This window comes from Salmo salar, chromosome ssa02 (genome assembly GCF_905237065.1).
Source record: "Salmo salar chromosome ssa02, Ssal_v3.1, whole genome shotgun sequence".
In the NCBI taxonomy this organism is placed as follows: Eukaryota; Metazoa; Chordata; class Actinopteri; order Salmoniformes; family Salmonidae; genus Salmo; species Salmo salar.
The window spans coordinates 83,134,361-83,148,705 of NC_059443.1; the positions used below are offsets into that span (position 1 = coordinate 83,134,361).

Genomic DNA, 14,345 nt, shown 5'->3' on the forward strand with positions numbered 1-14,345 from the left:
AGACACTTGATTCAGCATAAGTGGAGTTAGTCCTGAGGTAGCCTGCCCCAGACCAGGTTAGTTCTGAAGGATTCCTTACAATAGCAATCTACCTGGTTTAAAGGTGAGCCACATTCGTGTGACTGGTTATCCAGAGTTGAACTCTGAGTTAACCACTAAGTTACCTCGCTAACTCCTCAAACCTAATTCATAGTATAGGTTTCAGGAGTAAAAACTCCAATATAACTGCATGTTTTACAGAATAATAAGAATTATTTTTTTAATCGATTGAGATATAGCTTATATGAAGTCTATCTACTTCTGAAGCACATGCTGTGCCCTAGAAATTAGTTTATTAGAAATACAAAAAATATTGAGGCAAATAAGTAATTTGTGTAATATTACGTTTAAACATGATGTAAAAGCACTATTTTCCTATTGAGATGCATGGAACATTGAACACGGTCTCTTTAAGAACGTTTGTGACGACCACATGCAAGAGATGTCATTCACTGCTATGATCTCCCGAAGAAGTTATCCCGTTTCCAATCTTTCTGTGCCCCCAAATGTTTTAATGTACTAATAAAGTTAACAGGTTGCTACCTACCTAGCTAATGAGGTAAGAAACATGACTAAACAACATGTAAAAGAAAATGGTTAACAGCCCGCAAGTAGTTTTAGAACAGCAAACGACATGGTTTATGAATGGAAAATGCGCCCCCCAATACGTGACAGGAAGGAAAAAAATCCTGTTTGGTTTAGAAATGAGCAGTTTTCGCTGTAGTAATGGTTCAAGCATGACGCTAATGAATCTGTACTCAGGAAACAAGAGTACAGCAAAGCCTTATCATTACAAAAAGTATTTATCTGGGTGATATTTTATTCTAGGCGCACTGGTGCTCCCGTATTAAAATTCCAGGTCGCACAGGAAAATATTAAGGAGCATGTGCGACTGAAACGGTGGGGGTGGGGGTGATATTTATTGTCTCTTTTAGGGTGGTGGAACGCCAGGACATGGCCTGTTTTCCTCTACGCAGACTTACACCCGAGGGGTATACAACAACAGCAGGATCAATGAGTTAGCCAGCTATCTTTTCTTTTTTTGAAAAGAGAAGCTTGAAATGGGCATGGTCTGAAAAACGCATATCTAAGTTGAGATTTTTGAAAGAACCAGGAAATCCATAGTTATTTCTGGTTCTTTATAAAAGTTAGATGGCTACCCCTTATTGATCCTGCCTTGCAGTACACACATCTCAATATTAATATGTACATTATGGATAAATACTGTTGGAATAAGAATTGTACGTTTTTCTCAGTCTGTACATTTGTTTATTTTTCACATACATATACAATGCAAACACAAGAGGAAATATATCACATTTAAATAGCACTTGATTAACACAGAGAATATACACAAAGCCAGAGTTCTAAAAAGTTATAATTTAATTAAAAAGCATTACAACTGACCTACTCTATATTGAAACAGATATACTCAATTAATGTTAAAAAACATTGAGTTCACTTTGTACAATTTGATTTCATGTGGCATACACAAAAATATGAGACAAGTGTTGGAGCACTGTATGTGTTAACTCATTAATTAACTTATGTATTTATGTTAAATATCTCTTTCCACACTGGGAGCAGTGGTAAGGCATTTCCCCTGTGTCTGTTACCTCGTGGTCTTTCAGGTTCCCTAACTGGGTAAATATCTTTCCAAGATATATTTCTCTGCAATGTGGATTCTTTCAAGGCTTCTCTGCGGAGTGTGTCAGCTCATGTTTTTTCAGGTATCTTGACTGTGTGAAACTCTTTCCACACTGGGAACAGGGGTGAGGCTTCTCTTTTATGTGTGTCCACTCATGTGTTTTCAGGCCCCATAACTGGATAAAACTCTTTCCACACAGGGAGCAGTGGAAATGCTTCTCTCCTTTGTGTAATATCTTATGTTTTGTCAGGCCCCCTAACTGAGTAAAACTCTTTCCACACAGGGAGCAGTGGAAGGGCTTTTCTCCTGTGTGAATTCTCTCGTGTGTTTTCAGGTGCCCCAACCGGGTAAAACTCTTTCCACAATGTGAGCAGTGGAAGGGCTTTTCTCCTCTATGCATGCTCTCATGTCCTTTCAGGCTCCCTAAATGGGTAAAACGCTTTCCACAAAGTGAACAGTTGAAGGGCTTTTCTCCTGTGTGCATTCTCTCATGTTCTTTCAGGCTCCCTAATTGGGTAAAACTCTTTCCACAATCGGAGCAGCAGAAAGGCTTCTCTCCTCTGTGCCTTCTCTCATCCATTTGCAGGTGCCATAACCGGGTAAAACTCTTTCCACACTGGGAGCAGTGGAAAGGCTTTTCTCCTGTGTGTATCATCTCATGTCTTTTCAGGCTAAATAACCTGGTAAAACTCTTTCCACACTGGGAGCAGTGGTAAGTCTCCTCTCCTGCGTGTATTCCTTCATGCCTTTTCAAGGACCCTAACCGGGTAAAACTCTTTCCACACTGGGAGCAGTGGTGTTGTCTTCCTGGTTTGGACATCTCTGGCCCCTCTGAGTCTGGTCTTTCACCTGCCAAAGAAAAATAGAATGTGTATTTAAAAGAGAGACCTGAATGAAACCTCCATATGATACAACTGTCTTCCTATAAGGTTGAATCCTAATCACATCCCTCAATAACCTGTGGCCAGTTTTCAAACAATTCATAATTTAAAAAAAAGTCTTATAGTAGAGCACTATAATCATAGATATTGAGGCCTACTGTATTTAAATCAATGTCATAAGCTGCATTTGATCCACTGGTAATACTGTTTTGTTGGTGACCCACTCTTTGATGGTAAACACATCTTACATTGTAGCTTTAAAGGGACACTGCGAGATTCTGGCAACGTGTTAGGGCAATGACTGGAAGTCTACAGGTATGCTAGCGGATGCTAGTTAGCATTGGCTAGTGAAACTACCTCTAACTTCCTTCATACTGCACGGCAAAGACATACAAATTATATCCACGAGTTCATCTGACGCTGGGTATGTACAGTGCCTTCAGAGAGTATTCATACCCCTTGACTTATTCCACATTTTGTTGTGTTACAGCCTGAATACAAAATTGATTAAATAAAACATTGTAATTCATCTACACACGATACCCCATAATGACATCACAATACCCCATAATGCCCCCACAATACCCCATATTAACATCACAATACCCCATAATGACAATGTGAAAACATGTTAAAAAAAAAAAAATACTAAGTTAGATTATAAATATTGCACTTGTTTTTGCATGGATTCTGCAAATATTTCTTGTCCCGGAATCCTGCTTAAAGGGGAAGTTGACCCACAAACACTTCTGGGTCCTTTACAACACGTGCCTGGCTGTTTGTCAGGATCCCAGGCAGTTTTTAGGTACATTGTTTGAGTATGTAGATCTCTTAATTCCATTTTTGTACTTTAGATGTGTGTATTGTTTTGAATTGTTTGATATATTTTTTATTTAACCTTTATTTATACAGGTTTTTCTCATTGAGATAAAATCTATTTTTAAGAGAGACCCGGTCCAATAGCAGCAAGGGGAACAAAGTTTCAGACAAAACAACTTACATACACTAACACAACATTAAACAAAACTATAGACACACATACAGTACAACAATTACATATTACGTCAAAAAAACACAAATGTCTTGACTAAAAAAACAGCGGTCCTAAAGACAGTTACACTCTTCTATGATATTTACGTCGATCAAGTGTTTAAACTCCACCAACGAGACTAGATCATCACATTTTAAAATGTTCAGGAGAGAATTCCAGGACCACGGAGCTGAGCAACAAACTATTCCTCCCATGACCTGTCCTAATTCTTGGTACTGTTAATCGCAAATGAGAATGGGACCGTAATTGATATTTAATTACCAGCCTGATTAAAAAAAGAACAGCGTTAAAATGGCATTTTACCCCGTATGGCCTTATAAATCAGTGTATACCAGAGTTAAAGTCTACGCAGGGTCAATGACGACCAGTTAACAGCGCTGTAGAGATCACAATGATGTGTTAGACGTTTTTGATTTGTAATGAACCTGAGGGCCATATGATACACTGAATCAAGTGCTCTCAGGGTAGTGGTTGAGGTCTGCATATAAATAACGTCGCTAAAATCTAAAACCGCCAGTAATGTACATCGTACCAGCTCCTTCCTGGCCTCCAGAGAAAAACAAGCCTTATGCCGGTAATAAAAAGCTATTCTCAGCTTGAGCTTCCTTATCAAGTTCTCCACATGAACAGAACATTTTGGGGCGGCAGGTAGCCTAGTGGTTAGAGCGTTGGGCCAGTAACTGAAAGGTTGCTAGATCGAATCCCCAAGCTGACAAGGTAAAAATCTGTCGTTCTGCCCCTGAACAAGGCAGTTAACCCACACACTAAAATATTTGTACACTGACTTGTAGCAATGTAGCAATGACAAGATTAGTAACATGCCTGGCATTTGAAAATACTATGCATTTTGTTTTACCCGAATTCAGAACCTGACTGTCTAGAACCCCATTGGTCGAGCAGGCTGTAATGCGGCGGGAAGATAAAACAGGTCAAAGACCCAAACTTCAAAGTTGACCCACCAGACCTACCTCCCAACATCACCCCGGGGGACACCAACCACCAGACCAACATCTCCCCGGGTGACACCAGACCAACATTACCCCGGGGGACACCAGACATACCTCCCAACATCACTCCCCGGAGGACACCAGACCTACCTCCCAACATCGCTCCCCGGGGGACACCAGACCTACCCCCCAACATCACCCGGGGACACCAGACCAACATAACCCCGGGGGACACCAGACATACCTCCCAACATCACCCCGGGGGACACCAGACCTACCTCCCAACATCGCCCCGAGGGACACCAGACCTACCTCCCAACATCGCCCCGAGGGACACAGACCTACCTCCCAACATCACCCGGGGACACCAGACCAACATAACCCCGGGGGACACCAGACATACCTCCCAACATCACCCCGGGGGACACCAGACCTACCTCCCAACATCGCCCCGGGGGACACCAGACCTACCTCCCAACATCGCCCCGGGGGACACCAGACCTACCTCCCAACATCGCCCCGGGGGACACCAGACCTACCTCCCAACATCGCCCCGGGGGACACCAGACCTACCTCCCAACATCGCCCCGGGGGACACCAGACCTACCTCCCAACATCGCCCCGGGGGACACCAGACCTACCTCCCAACATCACCCCGCCTCATGGCCATAGACATCAGAATGGATAGAATGGGATTGGAACCTCTAACCCTGGTCAACTCATGGCCATAGACATCAGAATGGATAGAACGGGATTGGAACCTCTAACCCTGGTCAACTCATGGGTACACTTGCAATGGCTGCCTGGCGTTGTCATCAAATCAAAGTTTATTTGTCACATGCTTCATAAACAACAGGTGTAGATTAACAGTGAAACGCTTCCTTTCAGGCCCTTCCCAACAATGAGAAGAGAAAGAAAATAGAGAAGTAAAACATGTAATAATAAATAAACAACGAGTAACGATAACATGGCTGTATACACAGAGTACCAGTACTGAGTTGATGTGTAGGGGTACTAGGTAATAACATGGCTGTAAACACAGGGGTAACAGTACTGAGTTGAATTGTAGGGGTACTAGGTAATAACATGGCTGTATACACAGGGGTAACAGTACTGAGTTGATGTGTAGGGGTACTAGGTAATAATATGGCTGTAAACACAGGGGTAACAGTACTGAGTTGATGTGTAGGGGTACTAGGTAATAACATGGCTGTATACACAGGGGTAACAGTACTGAGTTGATGTGTAGGGGTACTAGGTAATAACATGGCTGTAAACACAGAGTACCAGTACTGAGTTGATGTGTAGGGGTACTAGGTAATAATATGGCTGTAAACACAGGGGTAACAGTACTGAGTTGATGTGTAGGGGTACTAGGTAATAACATGGCTGTATACACAGGGGTAACAGTACTGAGTTGATGTGTAGGGGTACTAGGTAATAACATGGCTGTAAACACAGGGGTAACAGTACTGAGTTGATGTGTAGGGATACTAGGTAATAACATGGCTGTAAACACAGGGGTACCAGTACTGAGTTGATGTGTAGGGGTACTAGGTAATAACATGGCTGTATACACAGAGTACCAGTACTGAGTTGATGTGTAGGGGTACTAGGTAATAACATGGCTGTAAACACAGGGGTAACAGTACTGAGTTGATGTGTAGGGATACTAGGTAATAACATGGCTGTAAACACAGGGGTACCAGTACTGAGTTGATGTGTAGGGGTACTAGGTAATAACATGGCTGTATACACAGAGTACCAGTACTGAGTTGATGTGTAGGGGTACTAGGTAATAACATGGCTGTAAACACAGGGGTAACAGTACTGTGTTGATGTGTAGGGGTACTAGGTAATAACATGGCTGTAAACACAGGGGTAACAGTACTGAGTTGATGTGTAGGGGTACTAGGTAATAACATGGCTGTATACACAGAGTACCAGTACTGAGTTGATGTGTAGGGGTACTAGGTAATAACATGGCTGTAAACACAGTGGTAACAGTACTGAGTTGATGTGTAGGGGTACTAAGTAATAACATGGATGTAAACACAGGGGTAACAGTACTGAGTTGATGTGTAGGGGTACTAGGTAATAACATGGCTGTATACACAGAGTACCAGTACTGAGTTGATGTGTAGGGGTACTAGGTAATAACATGGCTGTATACACAGGGGTAACAGTACTGAGTTGATGTGTAGGGGTACTAGGTAATAACATGGCTGTAAACACAGAGTACCAGTACTGTGTTGATGTGTAGGGGTACTAGGTAATAACATGGCTGTATACACAGAGTACCAGTACTGAGTTGATGTGTAGGGGTACTAGGTAAAAACATGGCTGTAAACATAGGGGTAACAGTACTGAGTTGATGTGTAGGGGTACTAGGTAATAACATGGCTGTAAACACAGGGGTAACAGTACTGAGTTGATGTGTAGGGGTACTAGGTAATAACATGGCTGTAAACACACAGAGTACCAGTACTGAGTTGATGTGTAGGGGTACTAGGTAATAACATGGCTGTAAACACAGGGGTAACAGTACTAAGTTGATGTGTAGGGGTACTAGGTAATAACATGGCTGTAAACACAGGGGTAACAGTACTAAGTTGATGTGTAGGGGTACTGGGTAATAACATGGCTGTAAACACAGAGTACCAGTACTGAGTTGATGTGTAGGGGTACTAGGTAATAACATGGCTGTAAACACAGTGGTAACAGTACTGAGTTGATGTGTAGGGGTACTAAGTAATAACATGGATGTAAACACAGGGGTAACAGTACTGAGTTGATGTGTAGGGGTACTAGGTAATAACATGGCTGTATACACAGAGTACCAGTACTGAGTTGATGTGTAGGGGTACTAGGTAATAACATGGCTGTATACACAAAGTACCAGTACTGAGTTGATGTGTAGGGGTACTAGGTAATAACATGGCTGTATACACAGAGTACCAGTACTGAGTTGATGTGTAGGGGTACTAGGTAATAACATGGCTGTATACACAGGGGTAACAGTACTGAGTTGATGTGTAGGGGTACTAGGTAATAACATGGCTGTAAACACAGAGTACCAGTACTGTGTTGATGTGTAGGGGTACTAGGTAATAACATGGCTGTAAACACAGGGGTAACAGTACTGAGTTGATGTGTAGGGGTACTAGGTAATAACATTGCTGTAAACACAGGGGTAACAGTACTAAGTTGATGTGTAGGGGTACTAGGTAATAACATGGCTGTAAACACAGAGTACCAGTACTGAGTTGATGTGTAGGGGTACTAGGTAATGGAGGTAGATATGTACATATAACTAGGAATAAAGTGACAGATAATAAACAATAGCAGCAGTGTGTGTGATGCGAGTCAAAGTTAATGCAGATAGTCCAGGTAGCCATCTGGTTAATTATTTAGCAGTCTTATGGCTGTTCAGGGTCCTGTTGGTTCCAGACTTCACACATCGGTACCTCTTGCCGTACGTGATACAATCATTTCCATGGTAATGTAGAATGTTCATTCAAATGATGCTAACGGATGTGGCTCTTGAAATGGAATGTATTTTTTGTAATGTCAGTTGAGTTGATGCAACAAATCATAGCACAGACTGATGGGAACACTTCCTGCTTTTACTTCCTGCTTTGCTCCAATGGGAACAGTCGCAATGACCGACAGTCCTCCCATTATGACATCATCGTCTTGAATGGGAACACCCGTTCTGTTCAATGAGGGGATTTGATTCATCTGGCGCCCAGTGAGACTTGTTTTACAACCTGGTAAAGTTCTGGAACCAGGCTGCCTCCCAGGTCTGAGCCAGCACATGGAGTAATGAGGAGGATTCTGTGGGAAGATCTCAATTGCATACTCCTCACGTCGCCTCTGCTCATCTCCTTCTCAAAACACACATTGGATGAGAGACAGAGGTCCTCTGGATTTCTCATCCAATGCGTTTTGAGAAGGAGAGAGGACACAAAGACTATGCAATTGGGATCTTCCCTGCGTTTTACATAAACCCCACAGTTCTCAAACATTGTACCTAGAGATCTACCATCCTCTAGGTTCTCAATCCAACCCTAATCAAGCCCAGCTGTTGGAGTGAAAATCTACAAGATGGTTGCTCTCTAGGTACATGTTTGTAAATCCCTGGTCTAACTAATGCCGAGTGACACTGTGAATTGCTTAGTCATTGTAATTGTTGTTTTATGTTTAATAATAAAATTAAATTGTTAATATAACATTTTAACTACAATGTTATTTCTTGAAAATGTTATTCGTATCAGATGCTATGAGCCCCAGCTTCCTGGAATCCAATGTAGCTGCTGTTGTGGTCAGGGTAGTTAGATATAACTGCTGCCACCAAAAGCTGGCATGACCCGTCGATGGCCTTGACCTAGATGTTCTCCCCTCAGCATTACATTTACATTTTACATTTTAGTCATTTAGCAGATGCTCTTATCCAGAGCGACTTACAGTAGTGAATGCATACATTTCATTTCATGCATTTTTTTTTTGTACTGGCCCCCCGTGGGAATTGAACCCACAACCCTGGCATTGCACACACCATGCTGGCGTTGCAAACACCATGCTCTACCAACTGAGCCACAGGGAACAGGGAGCACAGGGAACACAGGGAGCATCCACTCCAGGGTGAGAACCCGTCGATGGCCTTGACCTAGATGTTCTCCCCTCAGCATCCACTCCAGGGTGAGGACCCGTCGATGGCCTTGACCTAGATGTTCTCCCCTCAGCATCCACTCCAGGGTGAGGACCCGTCGATGGCCTTGACCTAGATGTTCTCCCCTCAGCATCCACTCCAGGGTGAGGACCGGTCGTTGGCCTTGACCTAGATGTTCTCCCCTCAGCATCCACTCCAGGGTGAGGACCGGTCGTTGGCCTTGACCTAGATGTTCTCCCCTCAGCATCCACTCCAGGGTGAGGACCCGTCGATGGCCTTGACCTAGATGTTCTCCCCTCAGCATCCACTCCAGGGTGAGGACCCGTCGATGGCCTTGACCTAGATGTTCTCCCCTCAGCATCCACTCCAGGGTGAGGACCGGTCGTTGGCCTTGACCTAGATGTTCTCCCCTCAGCATCCACTCCAGGGTGAGGACCGGTCGTTGGCCTTGACCTAGATGTTCTGCTGCATTGTCAGTCTGATATTCTACCTCCTCCATTATCGTAATAAACAGGTCCCATTGTTGACAGCCGAGACATTCACTGTCTGTTGGTAGAGGTAGGCATCTCGCGCAACTGCACCACCAGTCACCATGTGTTCTGTGTGGAGTAAAGGTGGTCTAGAGTTTTTTCCCCCTCTGGTTGCACATTTAACATTCTGGTAGAAATAAGGTAAAAAAATGTACGTTTGCCTGCATTAAAGTCGCCGGGGACTAGGAGAGCTTTTTCCTGTTTTCTTATGACCCTATACAGTTTATTGAGTGCAGTCTTAGTTCCTGCATGGGTCTGTGGTGGTAAATAGACATTGTTCTTTTAACTTTTAGCTAGATTTGTCCGAGTCGCATCGGGACAGCTTGAGCATTTTAGCTAACCCTAACCTAATTCTACTAACCTGCCACGTTAATTATCCTAACCTGCCACATTAATTATCCTAACCTTAACCTAATTCTACTAACCTGCTACGTTAATTATCCTAATTCCCATTTTAAAGTTCCCTGATTTTAAATAAGTATTTCTGGTTATAATTATAATTTTTAATTGATTCTTATCCACATGTGGTATAGACATTGTTACCTTCCCACAAGACAAACTAAAAATGCCTCTCCCAAACAAGGGAACTAACAAAGAAACTCACTGGGACAACCAAAACCAAAGAGGTGGGGTTGTAGAAGGGGTTCTGAAAGACATCCATGAAAGTTGACATGCAACTAGAAAATGTGCCCTAAACAATTCCCACCATGGATGCCCACTGAGGAGAGCCAAACGAAAAGACAAGCCCCCACCAACTTAAGATAGGGAGTAAACAGAAAGCAGAGCTATACGAAACAGGGAAGACGGATAAAAGGTTTCAGAACTTAAACAGGGAGAGCCAACAAAAGTCATTACTCTCTCAACATCTCTCATGCCAACTGATGAACAGACCAGCAGGTCTTAAGTATCACCTAGACCAGCACGGGTGAAACGCCTTCTGACTAGCAAGATGACAAGCCAGCACGGGTGAAACGCCTTCCGACTAGCAAGATGACAAGCCAGCACGGGTGAAACGCCTTCCGACTAGCGAGATGACAAGCCAGCACGGGTGAAACGCCATCCGACTAGCGAGATGACAAGCCAGCACGGGTGAAACGCCTTCCGACTAGCGAGATGACAAGCCAGCATGGGTGAAACGCCTTCCGACTAGCGAGATGACAAGCCAGCACGGGTGAAACGCCATCCGACTAGCGAGATGACAAGCCAGCACGGGTGAAACGCCTTCCGACTAGCGAGATGACAAGCCAGCACGGGTGAAACGCCATCCGACTAGCGAGATGACAAGCCAGCACGGGTGAAACGCCTTCCGACTAGCGAGATGACAAGCCAGCACGGGTGAAATGCCTTCCGACTAGCGAGATGACAAGCCAGCACGGGTGAAACGCCATCCGACTAGCGAGATGACAAGCCAGCACGGGTGAAACGCCTTCCGACTAGCGAGATGACAAGCCAGCACGGGTGAAATGCCTTCCGACTAGCGAGATGACAAGCCAGCACGGGTGAAACGCCATCCGACTAGCGAGATGACAAGCCAGCACGGGTGAAACGCCATCCGACTAGCGAGATGACAAGCCAGCACGGGTGAAACGCCATCCGACTAGCGAGATGACAAGCCAGCACGGGTGAAACGCCTTCCGACTAGCGAGATGACAAGCCAGCACGGGTGAAACACCTGACTAGAGAGATGACAAGCCAGCATGGGTGAAACACCTGACTAGAGAGATGGCAAGCCAGCACGGGTGAAACACCTGACTAGAGAGATGACAAGCCAGCACGGGTGAAACACCTGACTAGAGAGATGACAAGCCAGCACGGGTGAAACACCTGACTAGAGAGATGACAAGCCAGCATGGGTGAAACACCTGACTAGAGAGATGACAAGCCAGCACGGGTGAAACACCTGACTAGAGAGATGACAAGCCAGCACGGGTGAAACACCTGAATAACACCAATCAGTGCACAATCACTTTAGCAAAAAGCAGTTTGTGAGTAGTTTCAAAACTAATGAGCTGCTATACAACAGTGAATACACTGACCACAGAACTGTAACAGAAGCAGATTGTAGTCTAATCCACACACCACTGTTCTTACTTGAATCTGAATCTCCCTCTTCTTTTCCTCTCACAGTCCCACTCAGACCCGGTGTTTTCCTGCAGTCGACCAGCTGCACAGACACCCTCTTCAGACCCCACAGTAAGGCAGCAGTGGGAGACGCACGACCTGGGGACCCTGGGAGAGGGAAAGACATGTCCTGGAAACCACAAAAATAAACAATCAATTTAGGGTGGGAAACACTCTCCTACCTTGATTCCTCTCCTTCTCTGGACTATAAATGCATTGAAGGAGAAAGTCCACGAGGAGGAACCTCAGATCAGAAACACTCCTACCTTGATTCCTTGGTTCCTCATTCTCTGGACCTCCTGCTATAAATGCATTAGAGGAGAAAGTCCAATCAGAATCACCTGCATTCTCTAGGGAGTTTTTCCTAGGGAGTTTTTCCTAGCCACCGTGCTTCTTTCACATGCTTTGCTTGCTGTTTGGGGTTTTAGGCTGGGTTTCTGTACAGCACTTTGAGAATATCAGCTGATGTACGAAGGGCTATATAAAAATAAATTTGATTTGATTTGATTTGATTTGCAAAAAACATTCACATATATCAGTATTTGGATGAACCTCAAATATTCTCCTCCAATGCATTAATAGAAGGAGGTCCAGGAACCAAGGAATGACTGTTGAGAACCAGAAACACTTTGTGACTGGGATGTACTCACACCACACCCCCTCTGCTCTGGGGTGTGGCACTCTGGAGCCGACTCTGCTTTCAGCATGTTGCTAGGAAACCAATGCTTGTCTTTCAAGTCCCATTCTTTGTCGCAGTGAATAGAATCGTCATCACCACCAAACTGTCTGGGATTCACGGGTGCCACATTAGATACTTCCTGTACCTTTCTGATGTCCTCCTTCACTGTAGAGCCCTGGGAGGGCCAGAAAACTGCATATTGCCTCGTTTTTGGATCTGTAAAGGGAAGAGTTTGACTACCGGTAAAAACAAAGGGTGCAGCTTGCTCTCTACCATCATGATTTCAGACATATCACTCATCCTAGGATCTTCCCTCTGAGAGCAATAGACAAGCAAACTCTAAATACAAACTAAAGGAAAATAAGTAAATAAGCTTTTAAAAAAGTACTATTTTTTTTATGAGGTCATTAGAATAAGCCCAATAATAACAACAACAAAAAACAAACAAAAACGTCTTAATCCGCTGTGATCAAAATCAAAAAGTTTTGTTTTTGAAAGCTTATTGAAGACTGCACCCTAGAAATGTATGTGGGGTGTATTGAACGTTATAATGGCAGGATGAAATTGGAGTTGATGCTTTAAGTCAATGTTTTCTACTGGTTAAGCTCTTTTCAGTCTACCGACACATGTATATATTTTTTTTTACAATTTAAAACCAACAACTGCATAGCTGTCCCCCTGTTTTTTTAAGACAATACTCACCAGTGTTAGTCGGATCTTCTGTCTCTTCTTCTTTCACTCCAAAAGGTTGCTCTTCTTTCAATGTTATGGACTCCTCCTTCCCTCCAAAAGGCTCTTCTTTCAATGTGATAGAGGAAGCCATCTCCCTTTTTATTCTGAAAGCTTCTACCTCTTCCACTGTGACAGCCTGTATTCCCTCTTCCTCTTTCACAACAAACGGTATTTCCCCTCCTTTCAACGTGATAGCCTCCTCTTCCTCCTTTTTAATTCGAAATGCTTCTTCCATTCCTATCACTGTAATATCCTCCTCCTCTTCTTCTTTAACGACAATGTTCATCCCCAGAGCTGCTTTCTCCGTCCAGCAGACCTCTTCACTAGCAGGAGGAGAGTAGCTTTGTGAGCTCATTGTCAGGGATGTTAGCTAGCTAGCTAGCTATCATTAGCGACTACCCTAGTGCTAGGCTCGGTAACACATTTGCAAATTTAACACGCAAATTACGTTTAAATGAACTAGTAGATACGTTAACAGAACTGTGTTTAAATCACTGATATTCGTTTAGCTACACAAAAATGGTCTACAGAGCTTCAATGTTTCTATTTCATGTTGGTTAGCAAGCTACGGAGGTGGTTGAGCGGTGTTGTTGAAGAAGCGTCCAAAGCAGTCGGTCGTCACTAGTTACCACACCACAAAGTCATAAACCCCAAACATTTCTACAATTTATCTTCTTAAAATTTGATTTCAACCTTAACCCTAACCACATTGCTAACCTTATGCCGAAATCTAAATTAACACCAAAAATCAAATGTTTGATTTCATGAATTTTTCGATAGAGCCAATTTTGACTTTGTGGCTGTGGTAACTAGTGGAAACCCGTGTGTCCACAACATTGTACGTCACGCGAGAAGCATCACCTGGAAAAACTCACTTCGCCATCTGCTGACTGGAGTGGGTAACGCAGTTTATAAAAAGATTCACTACATCGTTTTTTTCTGGCAAACATTATCATTACAAATAACTCCAAATAAGGAAATGTGTCTTCCTCTTTTTGAATGTGTTCATCTCCCAGTAATCGAAAGGTTGCAAGTTCAAGTCCCC

At 43.7% G+C, this 14,345-nt stretch overlaps 1 protein-coding gene across 2 annotated transcripts; it reads right to left on the minus strand.

Moving 5' to 3' along the window:
* Positions 1–1,399: 1,399 nt before the first annotated feature.
* Positions 1,400–14,107, minus strand: LOC106596783 (zinc finger protein OZF). Of its 2 annotated transcripts, none has more exons than XM_045711117.1 (4): positions 13,271–14,107; positions 12,714–12,784; positions 11,860–12,019; positions 1,400–2,536 (listed from the first exon to the last, which is right to left on the minus strand). In XM_045711117.1, the coding sequence occupies exons 1-4, from the start codon at positions 13,653–13,655 to the stop codon at positions 1,728–1,730; spliced, it is 1,425 nt and encodes a 474-aa protein (XP_045567073.1). In that variant the 5' UTR covers positions 13,656–14,107; the 3' UTR covers positions 1,400–1,727. The 2 variants fall into 2 exon arrangements, with proteins under 2 accessions (XP_045567073.1, XP_045567069.1); XM_045711113.1 differs by having other exon boundaries at positions 12,540–12,784.
* Positions 14,108–14,345: the final 238 nt, after the last annotated feature.

Bases quoted from the DNA above. Each gene is read 5' to 3' on its own strand.
- LOC106596783 (XM_045711113.1), bottom strand. From the start codon at position 13,655: ATGAGCTCACAAAGCTACTCTCCTCCTGCTAGTGAAGAGGTCTGCTGG. The intron at 12,020-12,539 runs GTGAGTACATCC...TGTGGTTTCCAG, and splicing joins CAGAGCAGAGGGGGTGTGGT to GACATGTCTTTCCCTCTCCC. The intron at 2,537-11,859 runs GTAAGAACAGTG...TTTCTTTGGCAG, and splicing joins AGAGGGAGATTCAGATTCAA to GTGAAAGACCAGACTCAGAG.